The 21,570-nt window shown below is 37.7% G+C and overlaps 5 protein-coding genes across 11 annotated transcripts in view; 2 read left to right on the forward strand and 3 right to left on the reverse strand.

Annotated features, from left to right (window-relative positions):
• The window catches only part of LOC128868408 (probable ubiquitin carboxyl-terminal hydrolase FAF), a 31,113-nt gene extending 30,028 nt beyond the window's left edge, over positions 1-1,085 (reverse strand). For 4 of the 5 annotated variants that reach the window (XR_008455115.1, XM_054110479.1, XM_054110514.1 and 1 more), the window contains exon 1: positions 539-1,085. The gene's annotated coding sequence lies outside the window, so the exon portion shown is untranslated. Of the gene's footprint in view, positions 1-131; positions 515-538 lie in introns of those variants that run through there. The other variant, XM_054110487.1, reaches the window with a different exon arrangement.
• Positions 1,086-2,491: 1,406 nt separating this feature from the next.
• Positions 2,492-5,472, forward strand: LOC128868445 (E3 ubiquitin-protein ligase HRD1). The gene is made up of 7 exons (XM_054110542.1): positions 2,492-2,673; positions 2,828-3,043; positions 3,120-3,176; positions 3,233-3,421; positions 3,619-4,124; positions 4,185-4,758; positions 4,813-5,472. Exons 2-7 carry the CDS (start codon positions 2,918-2,920, stop codon positions 5,416-5,418), a joined length of 2,058 nt encoding a protein of 685 aa, XP_053966517.1. The 5' UTR covers positions 2,492-2,673; positions 2,828-2,917; the 3' UTR covers positions 5,419-5,472.
• Positions 5,473-7,379: 1,907 nt separating this feature from the next.
• Positions 7,380-13,836, forward strand: LOC128868450 (nucleolar protein 6). 2 transcript variants are annotated; one of them, XM_054110555.1, is made up of 8 exons: positions 7,380-7,521; positions 7,585-8,857; positions 8,930-9,218; positions 9,287-9,397; positions 9,482-10,158; positions 10,214-10,771; positions 10,831-11,231; positions 13,255-13,836. In XM_054110555.1, exons 1-8 carry the CDS (start codon positions 7,489-7,491, stop codon positions 13,756-13,758), a joined length of 3,846 nt encoding a protein of 1,281 aa, XP_053966530.1. In that variant the 5' UTR covers positions 7,380-7,488; the 3' UTR covers positions 13,759-13,836. The 2 variants fall into 2 exon arrangements, with proteins under 2 accessions (XP_053966530.1, XP_053966538.1); XM_054110563.1 differs by having other exon boundaries at positions 7,404-7,491.
• Positions 13,760-18,134, reverse strand: LOC128868464 (uncharacterized). Of its 2 annotated transcripts, XM_054110575.1 has the most exons (4): positions 17,876-18,133; positions 17,715-17,816; positions 14,208-14,578; positions 13,760-14,107 (listed from the first exon to the last, which is right to left on the reverse strand). In XM_054110575.1, exons 1-4 carry the CDS (start codon positions 17,940-17,942, stop codon positions 13,853-13,855), a joined length of 795 nt encoding a protein of 264 aa, XP_053966550.1. In that variant the 5' UTR covers positions 17,943-18,133; the 3' UTR covers positions 13,760-13,852. The 2 variants fall into 2 exon arrangements, with proteins under 2 accessions (XP_053966550.1, XP_053966560.1); XM_054110585.1 differs by lacking the exon at positions 17,715-17,816 and having other exon boundaries at positions 17,876-18,134.
• A 76-nt stretch (positions 18,135-18,210) lies between these two features.
• On the reverse strand, positions 18,211-20,443 carry LOC128868472 (uncharacterized). Its single transcript, XM_054110597.1, has 3 exons — positions 20,189-20,443; positions 19,685-20,114; positions 18,211-19,622 (listed from the first exon to the last, which is right to left on the reverse strand). The coding sequence occupies exons 1-3, from the start codon at positions 20,288-20,290 to the stop codon at positions 18,808-18,810; spliced, it is 1,347 nt and encodes a 448-aa protein (XP_053966572.1). The 5' UTR covers positions 20,291-20,443; the 3' UTR covers positions 18,211-18,807.
• Between the last annotated feature and the right edge of the window lie 1,127 nt (positions 20,444-21,570).

The following is a 21,570-nucleotide window of genomic DNA, read 5'->3' on the forward strand; positions in this document are numbered from 1 at the left end:
CTCACGGAAACTTCTCCTAACACCCTTATTAATTTACGCACTCCCAAAAGTAGTCGTTAGACGAAATTTTAATATAAAATAGGCAATGTAAAAAATTCAGTTGCATATTGATTATTGATTTTCATTCTCACATTCCACTTTTCCTCTTTTTCACATTTTCCTTTAGCCTTTCGCCTCAGCTGCGCACTTTTCGTTGTTTACTCATCAATGCTCGATTACATATGTTGACCAATTACTTTTTAAACATTCCGTATATTTACAATAAGAGTTTAAAATGTTTACGATTTTGGTTCAATTCTTTTTGTGATCTTGTTTGTTTTTCTTTGTTTTTTTCTCCCAACAGTTTGCACAAAAACAAACAATGAAAATTTTCTTTCAACTAATAAACGCCCGTTATCGCTAACTCACTCTCCCCTTTGGTTAGAGCTAGAACCTGCTCAATTCGTCTCATCATTTCGCTCGCATTCATTTCTGCCGTCGGTATTTAGATTTTTTTTCGCAATTTCATATTTCTTTCCTCCTTATATTCCTAACTCACCATTTTTGCATCCGCCCAATTAACATTGGACTGCAATCTGATTCCGCTTTTTTCCTTGATTTGCAAATCTTTATCGTCACTTTATGACCCTGCTCCGCGATTCTCTAATTTTCCAATTCTCTCTTATTCTTTCGTTACTTTAACCAAGGATTATTACCAAGCAATTTTGCCGTCACTCTACGATAGATTTAAATTCTTTCAAAAATGGCAAATTCTTTTTATCCTGCTAGCAAAATCAGCCGGCCAGCAGACAAAATGGCGACGCAGCCACTATGGTGAAATAGCTCTTTCTGCCCCGCTTTGATTTTTCCTTCCTTCTTTGCTACTTCTGCTATTTTCACGTAATTTTTCACAATTCAAATTGCCCGTTATAGCCGATATATACGCGATATTTCAACGCTTTCGTTGTCACTGAATACTCTTTATTATATTTTAACAAAGTGTAGGATTTTATATTTAGTACAAATTCCCTGTGCGTCGTTTTACAAATTTTAGTCGACACTTTTCGGGAATCGTTGCAAAAACTTGCCGAGTTCTTTCGAAAGAAGACGTCATTTGATTTTTGGCAGTTGTGAGGTGAAATTTAACAATTTTGGTTTCTTTCAAGAGATGCCAAATCTACCGAATTTCTGAATACACGAAAACTGGACAAATCATGAATGGCACAATAAAAAATTGCGCCTTCCCGATTTCCCATGATGTCAATGCTTCGAGTAGACAAACAAAAAGTAGAGGATAAGTAAGCTTAAGCAATCAGAAACTCCCAAGCACAAAAAATCATATACACACGCACTTTCTTGCCATGGTGTCAATGCAGGTGAAGCACAAAAACTGCATTTTCAGGCATTGGTATAACCGTCATTTCACAATTTAACATGCAGCGCTTAATTTTTAAAGCAAATATTCTTAAATTCACAATATTCACTAAACCAATCACTTTGCTTCTTTTTGTTCCTTTTTTGGGTGCCGAAATCGCGAAAAATAAAGTAGCGTTTTTTGGTATGCGTCACCTTCTGTATTGTGTATACGATCTACAACCTGTCACCCAATAACTCAGACAAATTGTTAAAAAATTACTAATATTCCTTTCCGTTAACGCAATGGACAATTCATTCAGTATATGATTTATGGGAATATGATTGACACTCTTTCCGATTACATGTTTATAAATAAAATTCTTAAGTATATTAATTTAGGCTAGAAGTAAAAAATTCAAGCGAGGACTGAAACTGATACAAAAACAACAAAGACACCAGAAAAGAGAAATAGTTTGCTTTGTTAGCATCGGCATGAAAATATGTTTGAAAACTCAAAACTGTGGGATTCATTAAAACCTATATGCTCAATAGATGAGATGATGAATATACATGTCTATTAATTGGATCAAAAAAACATATGCGACTGGATAGTTAATTTAATTTAATATATGGAAAATAACAATAAATTATTATTTTACAATAAAAAAAAGGAGCACTAGCTGCCAGGGCTTACGGCTCAAATATGAAAATATCACTTGTAATTTACTTGCACACAAATTAATTTACATTTTTACATTCCGCCCCCATCCTCGTAATCCGCAGCATCAGTTGGCTGTATTTTTCGCGATTTTCGTGATGTCACGTGATGTCTTCCTCCGAGCTGTACGCGCTCAATTCATCCGACATATCATTGTTAGCATCTAAATCGTTGTAGTTGTGGTTGCTTTTATGAGTATTTGTACTCGTATTGCTTTTCGTCGTTTTACACATTTTTTTTAATTTTGGACTGGATAGTTATTTAACTTTTTTTATATAGGAAAAATTTAAAAATACCTACGTATACCGATTTTTCAGCCGCAACGCTTAAGTTATATGCAGACTGCTCTTAAGAACTGTTTACTGTTAAATAGTTGTATTTTAAAATACCTCACTAAGTTCACATATTTAAACTGAATTGTGGTAACCCCTAAAAAGAGCCAATTGGATTTTGACAATTTCCGTATATTCCAACACGAACGAAAAGTGGAAAAAACTACGTGTCTCGATGAAAAATCGGAAAAGGATTAATCTATACAACATAGAAAAGCTCAAAAAATATATTTTCGTCGAGATAAATTTGAAATTAGTGTGCTAAAATTATTATTTTGAGAAAATTTGGTAAATTATCAACAGTTGCCCAGTTTTTTTTTTTTTAACTTTGTCGCAGAGCGGCTGAACATTTTCTTAGCGGTATTTGCTGCTCATATTTATTTGTATTTGACGTATGTGGCGATCATCATTGTACTACATCAGAATTTTTTGTGTATTGTAGCGAAAAAAAATCCTACGGGAATATATCAAAATTAATATATTTTTGGAGTCAATCAGCCTGTTGGCTGTGCGTGCTACCAACAACAACAACATGCAGTTATTACTTTCGTCCATATGTCTGGCGTTGACGAGCGTCGTCATCGGAAACGCCTACTATCAGAAAAAGCAATTCTATCCTGCGGTTGTGTACATCACTAAATCTAATGCATCAATGGCCGTAAGTGAATTATAAGTTTGACAATAATATGAACACACAAAATAATTCATAAAAAATAATTTTTATGGATTTTCAGGTCATCTATATACAGTTTTTCGTAATAGTTTTCATGTTTGGAAAATTATTGCGCAAGGTAAGTTAAGACTTTCAATTCCAAAACTATTCTTAGTTCTAACCAAGCGCATTTAGATTTTTCTTGGTACATTACGAGCAGCTGAGTTCGAGCATTTACTGGAACGGTTTTGGTATGCGCTTACAGAAACCTGTCTTGCATTCACTGTGTTTCGGGATGACTTCAATCCGCGCTTTGTGGCTCTATTTACGGTGTTGCTATTCTTGAAATCATTCCATTGGCTAGCGGAGGAACGCGTTGATTTTGTAAGTTTTATATGCTTAATTAGTAAATAATTCATTAATTCTATAGGTGATGCACGTTAACACTATTGATCCGTAACTTAATAGACGTTCAATAGTAAAAATTATAGGTTTCTATTTCTTGAAGCTACATAACATAGTACTGCAAGTTCTTACAATTGAAAGAAAATTTATTTATTTTGTTTGTAATATTTTTGTAGATGGAGCGCTCACCCGTGCTAGGATGGCTATTCCATATACGTGTCGCAAGTCTCCTCATTGTATTGGGTACACTGGACTATGTTTTGTTTATGCACGCCTATAATTCGACTCTTGTCCGTGGCCCAACGGTGCAATTGGTCTTTGGTTTTGAATATGCTATATTGCTAACAGTTGTCGCTAGCACTGCCATTAAGTATGTGCTACATGCTGCAGAAATGCGCACCGATGTACCATGGGAAAACAAAGCAGTCTTCCTGCTATACACTGAACTGGTGATTGGTTTAATAAAAGTCATATTGTATGTACTTTTTGTTGTAATAATGGCCAAGATATACGCTTTACCGATGTTTGTGTTCCGACCAATGTTCTTTACGATAAGAAACTTTAAGAAAGCATTAAGCGATGTGATAATGTCCCGTCGTGCTATACGTAATATGAATACTCTTTATCCAGACGCTACACCTGAGGAACTACGTCTTTCAGATAACATATGTATCATTTGCAGGTGTGTTGATCTAGTCATGTAAACCGATTATTTCTTAAAATTATTTTATCTACTTTTCAGGGAAGATATGGTCAATCATTCAAAAAAATTGCCTTGTGGACATATATTCCATACCACATGTTTGCGTTCATGGTTTCAACGTCAACAAACCTGTCCTACATGCCGCCTGAATATATTACGCACACCCAATGCTAACTCAATGGCGATGCCAAGACAGGATGACGCTGTTGGAGGCGCGGTTGCCGGTCAAGCTGCACCTGCAGCTGCTCCAGCCGTTGCCGCTTCCACTTCACCAGCACCAAATCAATCACCTAGTGTTGATACTCCACGCGTTGAAGGACTAGCACCACCCAATGCGTCAACTCTTCCTGGTCTATTTGAAAATATAGCTGCGGGTAATGCCATCCCTAATCCCTTGGGAGGCGGTCTACCACCGTTCCCTACAACAGCATCACCATCAACCTTTCAAGCGATGCCGATGGCACCACCATTTATGATGCCTCCCCCGTTCCCATTTATCGCACCTTATTCTGTACCTCCACCTCCTATGCCACCGGATCTAAGCACTTTGACCGATGAGGAACTAAAAGCTTTGGAGGGAGTTGAGCGTCAACATGTTGAAGAACGCATCAAGGTATGCTATTGAAATACATCTGGAAATTGTACTAACATTTGCTTCATTGTTTAGCTGCTGCGCAACATTCAGTTGATGCTAAATGCCGCAGGGATTCTAATGAGCAATTATCAAACCATTTCCGCGCGATTGCAACCTGTAGTACCACCACCAGCCGCAGCACCAGCGCCTTCGAACACCGAAAATAGTGCAAGCACCTCTCCGGGTAGCATTATCAGCAATGCTCCCACAAATTTAAGCGACGGTCCTAGCACGTCAGCTGCAGCAGTTGCTGCTCTTGCTGCAACACAATCTTCAGCCGGACCAAAACCATCTGGCGGCAATGATACATCATCAATAGCAAAAGAAACTGCTTTTACAGAAAAAGCATCACAACCTCTATTGCAAAAGCATAATGATGTAACGATTGAAGATATAGGCGGTGAAGAACATGACTATAGCGCCACGCAAAGCGATGACGCTAGTCCTAAGCCTGCGTCGTTATCAGCGCAAACGCCAAGTGTTGATATCAGGCCTGATGAAAAGTGCACCGCTACAACGGAGCAACCAGAAAATACCGAGCTTAGTGAACTGAGGAAGAGACGATTGAAATTCCTTGAGGAGCTCAACAAATCGACGGCATCAGAAGCAACAACTTCACCAAACACTTCAAACGACTAGAAAAAAGAGCTTTATGTTGTTTCTGTTTTTTTCATGATTCTTATTTTAATTGGGTGGAAAAAAGTATTCGCTATTAAGAAATTATATATAAAAAGACGGCAAGTGTGCATGTAGGAGTTATGGTGAATCAAAATGTTGAAGAAATCATGAACTGTACTGTATTTAATAACATAAAAATAATAAAAATATACAAATTGAAAACACATTTTCCTAGAATTGTTTATACTATTACGACTCAAAGAAGACGTCATATACATAGATACAATATTTTAGCGTTTAAAATTAATGTAAATATTAGTAATAGCTCCTACATAATTAATACATAGCATAATTGGTTATTGTAACAGTTTTTTCTTTGTTTTTAGATTTTCCGTTTCTAGTTATTTTCTTTATTTGCTCCTTTTTCGTTTGAGTTCACATACAAACAAGGGGAATCTATACGCCCTTATGATCGAATACCATGAATACATTAGTATCCGAATCATTGTGTAAAGTCAAAGCTAGATATGTATATATAAAAAAGTCAAAGCTATGTGGGTCAGATAAATATATGCTTTGAATGGTAGTTACCATTATCATTTTTGAATAATTCCATGTAAAACTCAATTTTGTTTATTTATGCATGGTGATTATATTTATTATGTGAGGTATATATGGGTGCTATAAGCCTATGGGGATCCGCGTACTAAATACTAACCTCAATGGTGGTGTTGAAGCTGAAAACTCCTCATTTTTGTTTGAAAAATACCTAATCAATATTTCTTCCGGTGTAGCATTGCTGGCGAATGTATTAAAAATTGAACATTTTTACAGCGCTCTCACGAGAAAAATAGTTTCGTATCTTATTGTCTATGGTTCAGACGGCAACGAAGAAACATGTGTTTAGACCGTGTCGATATTTTCGTATATCACAAACACAGTGTCAGTTTTTTTCGAAAACAGGCAAGTTAACGGGTTGATATTGGCCACACCTTCTGAGTTCGTTTCACCATGGTTGTTCTGTGTGATATCCTTGCTATTTTCTTATTCGATTTATGAGTAGGTGTTGCTAACTAAAATTAAAGTCCGGTTTACGACTGGTTTAAAAAACAAGTCTAATTGCCCTGCTAGAGGGCGATAATTACTGCACACAGTTAAGTCCATTTCTATTCTTTCTCTGGAGCATTTGAAAAAGTAGGCAATTCCTTCTAAAAATTCTTTATGTGAAAATAATAGATTTTGTTCAATTTTAACCTTTTTTCAATGTTGGTGGTGCCAATTGGGCTGATTGTGATAGAGCGTATGCGTGATTTTAACACAAATTTCAAAGTGCACTACCTAACCAGAGTTATATAATTGCATTACGGTATTCGTCGTTGCATTCCATTGCAAAAACAATTAGTTTGAAACACTCACCTTTGGGAATAGTAAAACATAGAAAAAATCAAACAGTGAGCGGTCTACGTCCACATTTTCTAATTTTAAGAATTTTAAAATTGTTGGTACAATTAAAAATTATTGGGGAAATAAGTGTCAAGGGGAAAAATATGGCTATATCTCAAACGATATATCTAAACTGCACCGATGTTTAAATAAACTGCACCTATACTGAAAATACCTCTCATTTGATATAACACCTTTATCGAGTTTCTAATGGGACAACAAGTTCAGAATTGCGGAAATCATTATTATTATCAGTATTATTAAATGTATACTTTGCATATGAATATACAAAATATATTTGAGGACTCGGTTACTGGATCACTTTGCCTCGAAAGCGAGTTCATATTTCATAAAAATCATATTTTTCATATTTTATATGAGTTCAGTTTTGTTCTTAAAAATTTTACTTTTAACACCTCTTAATACTAAAATGCATTAGAATTCACCACAGTTGAATCGCACACAAAAACTAGGCCTTAGAGGGTAAATGTTGAGAAAACCAATAAAATGTAGAATAGGAAAACGTATGTTTTTGACGTTTGCTTTAAAAAAATTTCGCACTTTTGTTGAGTCGCACGTGTAGTTGACCCTTTCAGTGATTATAGGCGGAGGAGTATTTGGAATTTAAAAGAATAAAACTGTTTAAATATGGTAAAAATCAAAAGAAAATCAATCGTTGAGGTAGTATATACAAAATTCAAATAAATTAAATATTGCTGTTTCTAATTTGTTTCTAAAATTTAGGCAGAAAGCAATGCGGCAGAAGACTTACTGACTAAAAACAGTACTAGCGAAGAGGAAACCGATGATAATGTGAACAATACGACAAACCAAAAAGCTAAGGCTAATAATATGGATAATAAAGGCAAAGATGAACCTTCAGCCAAAGTCCCGAAAAAGCAACGAAATGAATTTAAAACCAACCGAAAGGCTTCCGCCACCGAAGCAAGCGTCAGTGTAGTTAGTCAAGCAAAATTGATGAAACCGGCTACCGAGAAAGTAAAGCCACCAACGCTAGAGGAGATAAACGAGTTAAAGGAGACACGCAATCTCTTTCATTCAAATCTTTTTCGCCTGCAAGTTAAGGAAATGTTGGCTGAACTAAAAGTTAAGGACAAATACACGAACTACATTAATAATTGGCTGGAGCATTTTAAACTATTCCTTAACAAACTCCAAACACAACAAAAGGAATATATGAACAGTCAAGATTGGTTAAAAAGTAGTAAAATAAAATATCCTCTTTCGTTGCAAAATTTGCGTGTGCAACAACAAAAGATGTTCCAATTTCAATTTATAAAACCCAAAGTTTCACCATATTTAATAGGTGCAGCTGCTACACAAACTTTACTTGGACCAAAGTTTGTCGCTGATATTTGCATTTCTATGCCAGAAGAATGCTTTCAAAAGGAGAATTATCTCAATTTAATATATGATCAGAAGCGAGCGTATTATTTAACTTACATTGGGAATGAATTGCTTAGTAGCAACGAATTCGGTGACACGTTTACAACAGACAAATTAAAGTTCAGCTATCATAATAACAATCCACTCAAACCGATATTGGAGGTTACACCAACTCCGCTTGAAGGGTGCAGTATTAAAGCGAATATTGCAGACAAGGTGATTTTTCGGCTATTTGTAGCCGCGGAAGAAAGTTCTTTTAAACTAAATCGCTTTGTGCCATGGAACAATAATGTCCGCGCCACTATTTTCGGTGATGATGACGAAGAATCGCTTCAACTGGCTACGCCACATTATAACGCCGGTGTGCTATTCGATCTCACTATGCAACGAAACCAACAATTGTTGTATGGAAGTTTCGATGGGCGTAAAAATTTCCAAGAAGGACTGGTCTTGTTGAAAGTTTGGTTGCGGCAGCGTGAATTCGACGTGGGCTTTAATGGTTTCGGAGAGCATTTATTAGCTATGTATATGGCGTATCTTTACAAACAGCGTAAACTACATGTGAATATGAGCAGCTATCAAGTAGCGCGCACCGTATGGAATCAATTGGGTAAATAACTGAATGATGTATTTTATACATTCTATATGGGAAAAATGTCTTAATGTTTTCATAATTGAATAGCATACAGCGCTTGGGATGAGGATGGTAAAGGTATTTCGTTAGCTGATAACTCTACAGACCTCGCCAATCAGCCCACTTTGGAGCAATTTCATACATACTACGATGTGGTCTTCATAGATGCTACTGGCTTCTATAACATTACTGCAAATTTAACCCGGGAGTTGTATCATCGTGTCCGTCTGGAAGCTAAATTAGCAGTTGATATGCTGAACGATATGAAAATAAACAGCTTTCACATGCTTTTTATGACAAAATTTCCGCTTTACAGCCAATTTGACCACTTGCTTAGGTAATTATCTTACAGTGAATAATGAGGCATCTTGCATTTCCATGCACCAATTTTAACTTATATTACAGAATCAATAAGAGGGATGTGGTTGAGCAAATTATCGAAATGCATGTCGCACCTGCAGAAAAGTACAATTTTGCAGGTTATGCGTATCCGCTATTGCTAAAAGTAATTGTTAGGTATGTGAACTTAATTACATATACTTTTATGTAAATTCATACGTATTTACGGTGTTGCGCACTATAAAAGTTTGTTTTCCTTAGCCTTCTACGTAAAGGCCTTGGTGAGCGTGTGCGCACCATGGTACCGATCGAGCAACCTACTGACGCTTGGAATTGTACAAATAAACCCCCAGACTGTGCACGTTACTGTCATCTCGGCATTGTACTTAATCCCGATAAAGCGTTTGAAGTTTTAGACAAAGGTCCTGAATCCATTGCCGAAAGTGCTAATGAATTTCGAAAATTCTGGGGTGCTAAAGCGCAATTGCGGCGCTTTCAGGATGGCAGTATTACCGAGTCGGTTGTCTGGGCTAAATCAAGTGACAGTCTATGGAAACGGCGCCTAGTTGTGCGTTCCATAATTACACATCTACTACAACACCATTTTCAATTAGAAGAAAAGGATTTTGATTACATCGCTGGCGAATTAGACATTTCGTATCGTTTAACGCCCGCTTTTAAAACGGACAGAATGAATGAAAAGTTCAAAGTAGAACAAGATGTAGATGCGGAAGATACTTCACTAAGTGTAATTCGTAGTTTTGATGATTTAGCGCGGAAGCTCCATGCTTTGAGTGAGATTCCGCTCGAGATTGTTTCGATTTCCGGCATATCACCGGTGTTTCGTTACTGTGAGCCTGTTCCAATTCTCCCGCAAGCGCGTATGATTGGTGAACAAATGTATGCTATGCAAGTACAACGTGGTGTTATACAATTAGGTATGCAAAAATTGCATAATTCTTAATATTTTTTAATGTAAATTATATTTTACAGGCCTCAGTAGCAAATGGCCTAGTGAGTTAGGAGCCCTTCGTGCGCTTAAAATTGCTTTTTACATACAAATTGCCAAGTTGCTGCGTGAGAAACACAAGCTCCTTACAAAAGTCACCTACGATGGGATTTTAGTGCTTAAGCAGGGCTATTGCTTTGCAATCGAAATGTCACATCCCAAGGAAGTGGCATTGCTCAAGAAAGAAAAAAGTGAACGTGGCTTAACACAGTACGTTGATTGTGAAGCTAGCATTGCCTTGGAGAAGCGTTATTATGTATTGCCGAAAGTGACGGGTGCATTACATGCTTTATATCAACAACACAATAGCTTCGGCGGGGCGGTTATGATCGCTAAACGTTGGCTGAATACACAATTGATAGACAATGGTCAGTGGCCTGAGGAGTGCACTGAGCTATTGATTGCCGCTCAGTATCTAAAAACACCCGCGCAAAAAATTCCTTGTTCACCCCAAACTGGTTTTATAAGATTTCTGCAACTGCTGGCGGGCTCTGATTGGCGGAGCGAACTATTTTTGTTGAATTTCAATAATGCAATGGACGGTATGTAACGTTATACTAACGCAAATAACGAAATTCAATATCATATTTTTTCTTATTAGAAAACGCTGTGGCTGATTTGGAGCATCGTTTCAGCACTGAACGAGACATATTCCCGCCCTTATGTATAGCTACTTCTTTCGATCTACAACATATGGGTAATTTGTGGTCTTCGTTGAGTAAGCCTAATGTTAATGTGTTAGCACGCGTTACCGTTCTGGCGCGTCACTCTTTGGCTATTATCGAGGGAGCGATTATGTCAACCGAGGATTTCATAAAACCTGGACGGATTTTCGTTGCGCCGAACAATGGCTACGATTTGGTGATTCAGCTGAAACCGGATATGATACCCAATTCGTGGGCACATGAATTTGGTAGTTCATTCTCGCCAAGTACGAAACCCAATTGGCGTTTGCCTTTAGCAGATAGTAATTTCTTGACGAACGCGGTGAGAAAGCTGCGGGTATGTAGAATAAATGATTTGATAAATTAATACTATTCAAGGCCCCAGACTCGAAGTCTATTTCTGCTGAATTTATCAAACAGACTCCACTAGAACTCAACTACAGTTATATGCAACTAATTAAACGGGATAAAAACTTCTACCTATCCAAAATCGACCCCAAGTAATGAACATTTGTGCGGCCTCTAAAGGTACCCTGCCCGACGCTAACCACCGACGTTTCCACGACAGTCGGTTCTACGTTACCGAAACGACCCGGATTTATATCCGGCCAAGGACTGTCACTCCAGCAGCATTCCCCGTATGTAAGTATGGGGAATGTTTATCCTGCTACAACAACAACAACAACGCTAACCACCTATTAACGCTTTCACTTAAACTTACTCATCTAACACCCCTTTCCCTTTGGACTCGAAGTATGTTCCCTGGCTTATCGTCAATATTATCTTGTAGCGTGGAATGACTAAATATATCGAAAGCCTTGGATAGGTCCAACGATACTCTCGCAAAGGCTGTTTTGGTTAAGTCCGGGTACTGTGCACTTTACGGAAGCCATGCTAATTTGTAGCTGGGGTCAGATATTTCGTAAAGAACCGGAGTCGGAGGGCTTTAAGAGTCTTCACTACAGTGGAAAAAAGATATATCGGTTGATAAGACTGCAATTGTTTAACGGGTTTCCCAGGTTTCAGTATTGCGAACACTTGACATTTTCCACTTTTCAATATTTTCCAAGACAGCTTGAATAATCGAATGATGTAGACTACTCCCAATAGGCCTCCAGTTAAGAAGTCTTAGTAGGATGCTCAGCAAGCAATTACTGCTGGCTTGCTACCGCAGGAATCACCTCTGCAGGCAATTGATGGAGGCTGAGCTACATGTCAGGAGGTATTTCTTTGACTATACTGAAGAAATCCAGACGATACACCACACCTACTGAACGCAAAAGTTTACAGAGAGGCCTTAAACGGCATTAACGGGAGTCTCTTACCACCTTACCGTTAGATGAGATTAACGATGACGACCGGTGGCTACACCGCAACGTCTGAGCTTAATGAACTGACAACAAAAGCTTAGCTTGACTATGTGAACCGAAGGGTGATGTATAAATGGCTAAAATAGCTGACGCACCGCTATCACCAAATTTGATTGTCACTCTGTCCTTGCATTTCGTCGGATTTAACAGGAACTGTATTGTAGACCACAAGAGAAGTTAAAAGTTCACAGATGCTCTACCCATTTTGTGCGGATTTACCAGCTACGGAATCTGCAAATTGAGATAATTAATCTGAGTATCCCCTTGGTCGGCTTGGTGTAGGTGAGCACGGCTGCTTCCACTACCTCCATGAGTGTTCCAACAAGTAAGAAGCGAGCCGCAGCAGCAGTGATCATCTTGTGGAATGTGCGTTCGCCTACGCACACATTGGAGTGCATATGAGGAGCAGCGAAAGTGGCCTCATTGAATTCCGCATATCACCTTTATTAAAATTAATGCAGGAAAAGTATTTTTGTCTGACACAAACAACAGATAGTGTGGGGGATCAAGAGCTGCTGGTTGGCCCTCACACGTGAATTGGAGCGAGATGGGGGTACAGGTTTGATAAAAGCCTTTTTCACATACCCATTTTTTTCGACCAAGGGTTGTCGCATTTAATTAGTTATTGTTGGTGTTGTTGTAGTAGTTGCTTAGGCCCTGCCAGTGCGGTGTAATCACCGATCATCATCGCCTAACTCATCTAACAGTAGGCTCTGGAAATGTGCCGTTTCGACATGTCGAGTTCAGATACTTTATGTTCACAATGGGCATCGAACTCAAGAGCAATCCAATGTTAGTTATTATACATATAAACTTATACCCTATACAGAAACTTTAATGTTATTCGCATACATATGTATTTCAACACTGTTCCTACGAAAATCGGTATGAATGTATGCTATTACAACAACAAAAACATACTTCCGTAAAGCAAAACAAACTTTTTTTTTTAAACAAATGTTTTCAATTTCTTTTTTTTTATATTTATAGGAGGCATATTCTGATTTCGCAGCCTTCTTCTACAATCCTCACGGGGGCAAAGAAATAGCGCTCATTTGGAAGCCTGATATAGCCAACGAAAGGGATTTCAAAGTCAACGAAGTGAATGGTTACGCGTTAAGCCATAAAAACAAGCGTAAAGTTGTTGTCAAAAAAGAAATATTAGTCGAAGATTTCAAATTTATACTTAAAGAGCTTTACCTACGAATTGGTACAGTAGATGAAGTGCTTACTGCCTCAGCCACGGCCGACAAAAAAGGCATAACCAGCAGTAAGAGTTTCAGCAGCATGCATGAAAAACGCTACTTTTCCAAAACACATTTGAATGAGGCAATTACTGAAAAGGTGAACACAAATTTGAAGAATCAATCGAAAAAAATAAAAGCTAGTTCAAAGAAGGCAAAATCAACTAAATGTTCAACAAACGGATTAGCAGCTAAGTCGAAGAATATCAACAAAAAAGTGAAGACACAAAAAACAGCAAAGAGAGGGTAGATTTTAGGTGTTACGATAAGCATTAAACATTAGACTATAATTTATAAGTTAAAAAGTATCCCAACAATAAAAAAGAAAGTAAATTTCGAAAAAATCATGTTTCATTTTCCAAGTAGTTGCCAAATTTTGCCATTTTACGTTGTTTTGCTTGTTGACGAGCGCACAGGCCAGTCGATGAGGGTGAGGTGGATGTGAGTGGAGAGTGAAAAAATGGTGATATGTTCTCATCAATATCCATGGTGTTGCATGCGCGTGTGCAACACTGACGTCTAGTGGCGGTGGACTGTGGCGGGTAATACGAGCTTCCAATTTCTGTTGTCGATGTGGTTGAGGTGTGATGCAATGGGTGCTGAAAAATAACATAACACATTTTTACATATGTATGTATGTACATATATGCATATACATATGTACATGTTCTTATATGAATACGAAATATTCAATCCTACCATTGACGCTGGGGTAAGCATGGTGTTACAAGCCTTTGCCCAATCCAATTGTTGTTGTAATGTCGCTGTAGCTGGCGAAAAGTCTGTTGTTGGTGCTGGTGTTATAGAAATTGTTGGCATTAATTGTGGCTGGACAAATTTTAGGAAGTCAGCTACTGTCATTTGTGCGACTTGTTGCAACAATTGTTGCTGTTGTTGTGGCTGAATTGTTGCTACATTGCACGCGCGTGCTATGAGCTCTGGCAAAATACCCATATTTAGCTGATTAATGGCGGTGTTTTGCTGGAATTGTGTCTGTTGGCGAGTATTAGCCAAAAGAGCATCACGTACGCCGACGTTTGAGTCTACATTATCCATCGTCACTAATTCACCTAGTAATGAATATTTGAACGGAAGAAGTCAGTTAAAGGTACTTTGTGACGCTAAAAACAAAAAAGCCATTCCAATTGGTGCATATGCACCCTACGTGATGTTTTAAAAAAAATATTAAAATTAAAATATAATAAACGTAATCTTTACATACATACATACGTAGTAATTTATAAACCTGGTGAAATGTTTTACTGAAAAGTACTTTATTATCGGGGAAGAGCTTTAGAGCAAACCTGCCGACTAATGGTTCGCCATGAGAAGTCTTTATTATCCGGGAAGAGCTTTAGAGCAAACCTGCCACTAAAGGTTCCTTTTAAATAAAAGATTTTTTTTTTTTTAGTTAGGGCAAATGACTGCAGGCTAAGACTGAATTGCCCGCCTTCTGATAGAATGGCTTTATTTTATACTTTCTTTTTGTCTTCTCATCAATAAAATATATAATTACAACTAAACATTGTTACAAGTAAAAATCAATAACAAAATTATAAATTAAAAAAAAATACTATACAATAAAATTTTGCTTAGGCAGACTTACTTGACAGTAAGCTATGGTTTTGCTTTGGAGTGAGGTATCATGTGACAGAAAAAATGTATTTGGTGTGTGCCATGTGTTTACTTATGTTTTGGGTTTCAAAAAAAAAGAAAAAGAATTTTGTCATTGAAATTAAAGTGTTTATTTGACAATAATGGCATTGACATTGAAATGGTTTAAATAATTTAAGTTTGAGTTCATTTACCTATTAAAAATATATTTAAAGAATTCGAAAGAAGTTTGAAAGTGAAGTGAAGGTACTCTACATTACTGAAAAATGTTTTACTAAATTTTTAATTTTTGAAAATTATCTTTATAAGAAAGTTCGGTACAACCTACCTTGGACATAGCCCATAAAATCAGCGTGCACCTTAAACAAATTTTTAAATTTATTAAAAACACAATTCAAATTTATGGTTGAAAACATATTTTATTTATTTATTATTTCATTACATTATTAAGTTACAAATCGAATACGAAAGAAAATAACGAGATTTCTCATTTCATTGTTTACATAACGGTAAGTAATTGCAACAGTAAGCAACACACCCCTTTGAATACTGCCGATTCAAAGCGTCTTCCTTGGTCTGAATGCAATCTAATAGGTACTTCAAACCTAGAAACCCATAGTAACTCCATAACAACGAACACAAATTTTTTGCGGGAGCCATTTGTTGGAAACGGACCCGCTACATCCATGGTCACTCGCTCAAATGATGAGCCCACGTTTTATTGCTGGAATCTTGCACGTCTTTTCTCGTTTGGTCCTTTCGCTACCATACACTGCGCAATTTCGAATCCATTCCGCAACTGATTCTCTGCAAATGGTGACCCCACGTTGTATTGCTGGAATCCTCTGCGAGTTCTCTTGTTTGGACCTATCGTTGCCATACACTGCGCGCAATTTTGAATCCATTCCAGATCATGGGAATTATTTCCGTCTTCGCTCTCCCTTACGCGATGCAATTATTTTAAGACTATTCCACTGCACCAAATATGCCTTAGCCACAGGACTTTCTATCGCCTTTTTTATGTTTAGATGGTCTCTCACACGTGTTTTTCGTTAGGTTAGGTGGCGCTGGAATACTTACCTGGTGTAAAACTACTTCTCCGGCAAAAGGTGTAGAAGTTTGGGCGGTTAAAACAGCTATAGTGTCCCTGGCTGACATCGCACATAGCGGACCTTCGGCAATTAGCGTCAACGCTATGAGATTCTGTTGTTGTGAAATGCGGTGCACTAAGCAGGGCTAGTTATGAGATTCGAGCCCATATTGCACCAGCTGGTAGTGGCAGGCAATCCTCCAATCCTCCTGAAACGTTTATTCGGTAACTCTTTCGAGGTGGCGTCTGTCCAATGGTAGGCTGGCAGTGGCAACGTTTTTCCGCGATTAAAGCTTTCAGAATCTATCTACTCCAAATAAATATGTCCTGTTGTTCAGTGTAGTGTAATCACCGGTCGTCCGTCTTAAAGTATAAAATAAATATGTCCTGTTGTTCAGTGTAGTGTAATCACCGGTCGTCTTCGTCTAGCTCATCTAACGGTAGGCCCAGGAAACTAACTGTTTCGACGAGTTGGGCCCAGAGGGAGAGAGGTGTTAGATGAGTGGGTTTGATGGGGCATGTGAAAAGGTGGTTAGTGTCGTGCGGGGTGCCTTCACATGCCGGACATATGTTTAGTATGTCAGGGTCGATTCTGGATAAGTAGGAGTTTAACCTGCTACTGTATCCAGAACGAAATTGTGTCAAGGTTACGCGGGACTCTCGGGGAACCTGGAGCTCTTCGTCTGCAATAGGTGGTGCTTGGACTCCGATAACGGCATTCGGGGGTCGGGGGTCGGGAGCTTAAGAAGGTGGTAAGGGTCTCCCGATGAATGTCGTTTATGGCCTGTCTATACACTGTCTGATCCTGGAGTGGTCTGTCTGTTTTGTCCTGGATCTCGTCCACGTAGTTGAGGAAGTGCCTCCTGATGTTCCTGGGAGGTGGGTCAGGCTCAAGCAGGTGTCTGCATGTGCGAGGCCTACGGGGACACCCTAGCAGAAACTGCTTGCTGAGCAGTTTGTTATGCTCCTTCACATGAAGCATGTGAGCCTCGTCATGCAGGTGTTGTATTGGTAGTATTTGGCAGGTCTGGAGCTTCGTCCACTGCGACCAGACAGGCGACCAGACAGGCGCAGCACAGTTAAGAACCGGTCGGCCTATTGCTTTGAAAGTCGTTCTTGACAGACAGCAACGTTTTGTACATTGAAATGTCATGACAAAAGAAAATAGAAAAGAAAAGGACGAACTGAGTACATCCGCCTTGGCACAACCTAAGAATCACCCAATGATAGAATTTTCAGCTTTGTTTTCAAAGGGAAAATAATCCAACAAAGGATGGATAATTGCGAATCATACTTGGTGTTACGTATAGTTGCACAATCCTCATGTTACCAAGCTCTTGCATATCATATTTTTCACAATTCACCTTACCGTCAATTTTTTACAATTAAAAAATGCAACCACTTCTAAAAATGAAGTAACTTGGTTTCCTATTCCAAAGTTTGCAACAAATCTTGGGAATCGCCACGCCATTTTCATAAGGTTTACAACGATCTGAACTTACCTCTTGAACTCAATTTATTATACGAAAATAAACGCGAGTCCTCAATTCTACGAACGTCCTGTTGTGTTATGACAAAACATTCATTGCCCAAGACAACGGGCACTATGGAAATTAGAATACATTATACTTATGAAAATGTAATAAGAACTAAATAACGTTACCATGTATAGGCAGTTGTGCTTGTTCAGCCACTTGCACCACTTTTTTTATAGTTGGATCGAGATTCATTGTTCCGTTTCTGTTACGAAATTGCAAGCCAGACTAAATATCCAAATAATTGTTCAATAAAGTTTAGAATTTCCGCAATAGCTCCTTTCCCCCCCGTATAAAGATAATTTTTTTAGTTTTAATTTTTGGAAAGCATCGAAATGCAAATTTGAGCAATTGAATGATGGTGAAGTTTCTGATTTGTTTTGATCACTTTTACCAGCACTACTCAGTTGTGCATATATCAATTTTCAAAACTCCCATAAGTAAACAAGTCGACACATGATAATTTAAATTATTATAGCTTTAAAATTTATTAGAGAAGTAATAAAAATGTTTGTAACAATTGAATATTATATTGACAAAACCGATTCATTAATTCAGTGGCAAGTTGATGTTCCATGCATGCTTGTAAATATATTTGCGACCTGAAAGGTTTTGCCAATGTCTTCTAATAAATGTCTTTACTTTTGTAAAAAATAAATCAGCACAAATTATTTCAAGATTTAACTACAAACTGATATCAAAATCTTTTCATGAATACAAATTCAGAACTGGGAAAGATTCACAGATAACAGTAAAAAATAAAATTATTCACGAATAGCGCTACACTCGTCAATAAAAAAAATTCAAGCCTACAGTTTCTGAGTCTCAGTTTACTCTATAATTTTTAATTACTTTTTTAAATTATTTAAATTTTTTTTATTGTCTAAATGTTATTTTTAAGGGACTTTTCATCAGTAGTTTTTATTTCCGTTGTTCGCAGTGTAATTTCCCCCCTAATTGCGAGAGAACGCTATTCTTTATCTGTGTGGATAAAGTCGTCTACATAAAAATTTTAAAGTAATAAATAAATGTGCTGAGCTTTCAAATAGACGTATATTATTTATTTTATGTGCGCTGCTACCCATGGATGGAGTATTACTTCATCCAGGGGAAGGCGTTGCTGGGGATTCAGCACTAATAACTTTGAAATGAAGTGCGCGGCAGCCCGTGAAACGAAATCAGGCAATTTGTAATCGACTTTAATAATTTTCTTGTATGTCTCGTCATAGTCAGTAGCAAGAAATGGTGCGCGACCCACTAATAGCTCGTAACATAATACCCCCAAACTCCAAAGATCTACGTTTTTAGTATGTGGCTTGCCTTGTACCATTTCAGGGGGCAAGTAATCAAGTGTACCGCATAGTGTTGTTCGCATTGAGTTTGGCTCATGTACAGACCAACCAAAATCTGCTATTTTAAGGTCACCTTTATGGCCCAGCAACAAATTTTCAGGCTTAATATCACGGTGAATTACATCGCGTTCATGTAAGTACTGCAAAGCTGAGGCTAATGACCGTATATATATAGCTGATGTCGGTTCATTAAAACGTTTCAAAGGCTGCAACTGTAATTCTTTGAAGAGAGTGCCTTTTGGTGCGTACTCTAAAATGAGATAAATGCGCGCATCGTCATGGAAATAGCCGTATAAGCGGAGTATATGTGGATGTCGTAAATGTGATTGTATTTCGATTTCGCGTCGTACTTGATGCTCTACGTTGGACTCATGTATTTGTTTTTTAAATAGAACCTTAAGCGCAACTACGAACTTCGATTCCTTTTCACGCGCAAGATATACATTACCAAATTTACCTCGACCAAGAGGCCTTCCGATATCAAAATTACTCAGGGACCATGACTTTTTTTCTTTACTTGTATCTACATAAAAATAAATAGGATGCACAAAACCAGTTTCTTCCAATTTAATTTACTTCACATACCAGTCTTTTCATGTTCAGCCTTATTTGCTTCATCTTTAGTATTTTTGGAATCACAATCTGCTACATCTTTTATTGGCACCTTTGTAGAGTTTGCAGTTGGTTCAAAGCTTTGGTTCTCTTTCTCTTTAACTATTTGTTTCTCAATATCCCTATTATCAGATGAGACAGGAATTGGTTTAATTGTGGATGTAGACACTGGATGTGGGACTGTTTGTTTGCTCGTTGTGAGTTTGGTAGTGGCTGCTGGGCGAGTCGTATTGTTATGGGTAACTAGTCGATTATTCGTTGCAACTGAACACGAAATTTGACCAATTTTTGATGCAGGCAATCCGACTAAACCATTTCCAGTTGGTGCAGAGCGGCTCCGACATGTCGGCACAGGCCTTGGTATAGCAATAGAAGGTAAACCTTTACCATTTTCACCAAGAGTCTATATACAATTATACATTTTACAAATGAAATACTAACCATCTTCGATTTTAATGAGAAATACCAATGACTTACTTTTTTCGTAGTATATTGCTTTTGCTGTGGTGCCGGGATTGGTTTGACTGACTTCAGATTATTTTCTTTTTCATTTACTGTGCTAATTGGCTTTCTATTCATTCTCGGTTGTTTCGTTGCTTATAATTAAAATATTCCACTGATATTTATGGATAAAAATAATTTTCGTTAAAAAGAAATAAATTTATAGAAATGCCGTTTCAAAATGCAATGTGTGTATAACAGCTCTTTTTGAAACTTTGTTGGTGTGTCTGAATGCCTACTGCACTTGGAAGTCAAGTCGTCGCGGTCGATAAAGCTGTCTCAACAAAAAGCCTTACCACATTCCGAAATAAATACCAAACAACGTCTAAGTTATAAGTTGTCAAAAAATATTTTAAGTGACGCAGCGTGAATTTTATTTTCACGATGGCGTCATCAAAGTTAATAGAAGGGAGGTTGTAAGAAAATTTTGGATGAAACCTTTTTTAGTGACAAGGATAGTATAAAATTTATATAAATTTATATTGCGGATTTCATATAAATAAATCCGTATATTTGTCGTAGGATTCTTGTTCCACATAACTTAATGACTTTTGCATAGTTTTATAAATCGCAATACTGTAAGGTCTCGTTCTATGTATTGGGCACGTTCCACAGAAAATCGCATATAAAATAGCGTAGTACACATAACAGAAGTGAAACTTTCAAGGCAGACAAAGATAGAGACCCGAGAGAGAATGACAGAGACAGAGATAGAGAGAGAAAGAATATATATTTAAATAAATTCACAACATTTGCAGAGAATACAAGAAGACAAAATTTACAAAAAACGGAGAAGGGTCGACCGGTGTAGGTAAACGCCGGACACAAACCGTGGCAACAACGCGCACTACTCCGAGCGTTTATGACCCGCACAAACGCAGCGATTACAGGACCGCAGCAACGGCACAAATTACCGCAAGCCAATACCAATAAATCCGACGCCGGAATGGATAGCTCTTTATAGTACACACAAGCACTAGCCGGGAAACAAGAATAAGCGCCAAGAAGTAGGCACAAAAAAAAAACGCCAAAAAAATTGGGAACAAAAATTGCCCCAAACAGTAGGCACCAAGGAAATATAACTCCAAAAAGTAGGCACCAAAGAAATATTTCCTACAAGTTTGCACCTACAAACAACCTCCTAAAAGTAGACAGTGTTATTTCTCACTATAAATTAGCAACCACAAGGAAAAACTCAGGAAAATAGCCTAAAGTGTATCTAATATATATATAAGGTATACCTCTCTTTCTCCTTTTCCTCTAAGTTATATCTTTTTTCTCTCTCGCGGAACGAAAATGCCCAAAACGTTGCATAGCCGTGAAATTTTACTATCCATTCTCGCTCGTCCATCGACGCC

Source organism: Anastrepha ludens, chromosome 2, assembly GCF_028408465.1.
Source record: "Anastrepha ludens isolate Willacy chromosome 2, idAnaLude1.1, whole genome shotgun sequence".
NCBI lineage: Eukaryota > Metazoa > Arthropoda > Insecta > Diptera > Tephritidae > Anastrepha > Anastrepha ludens.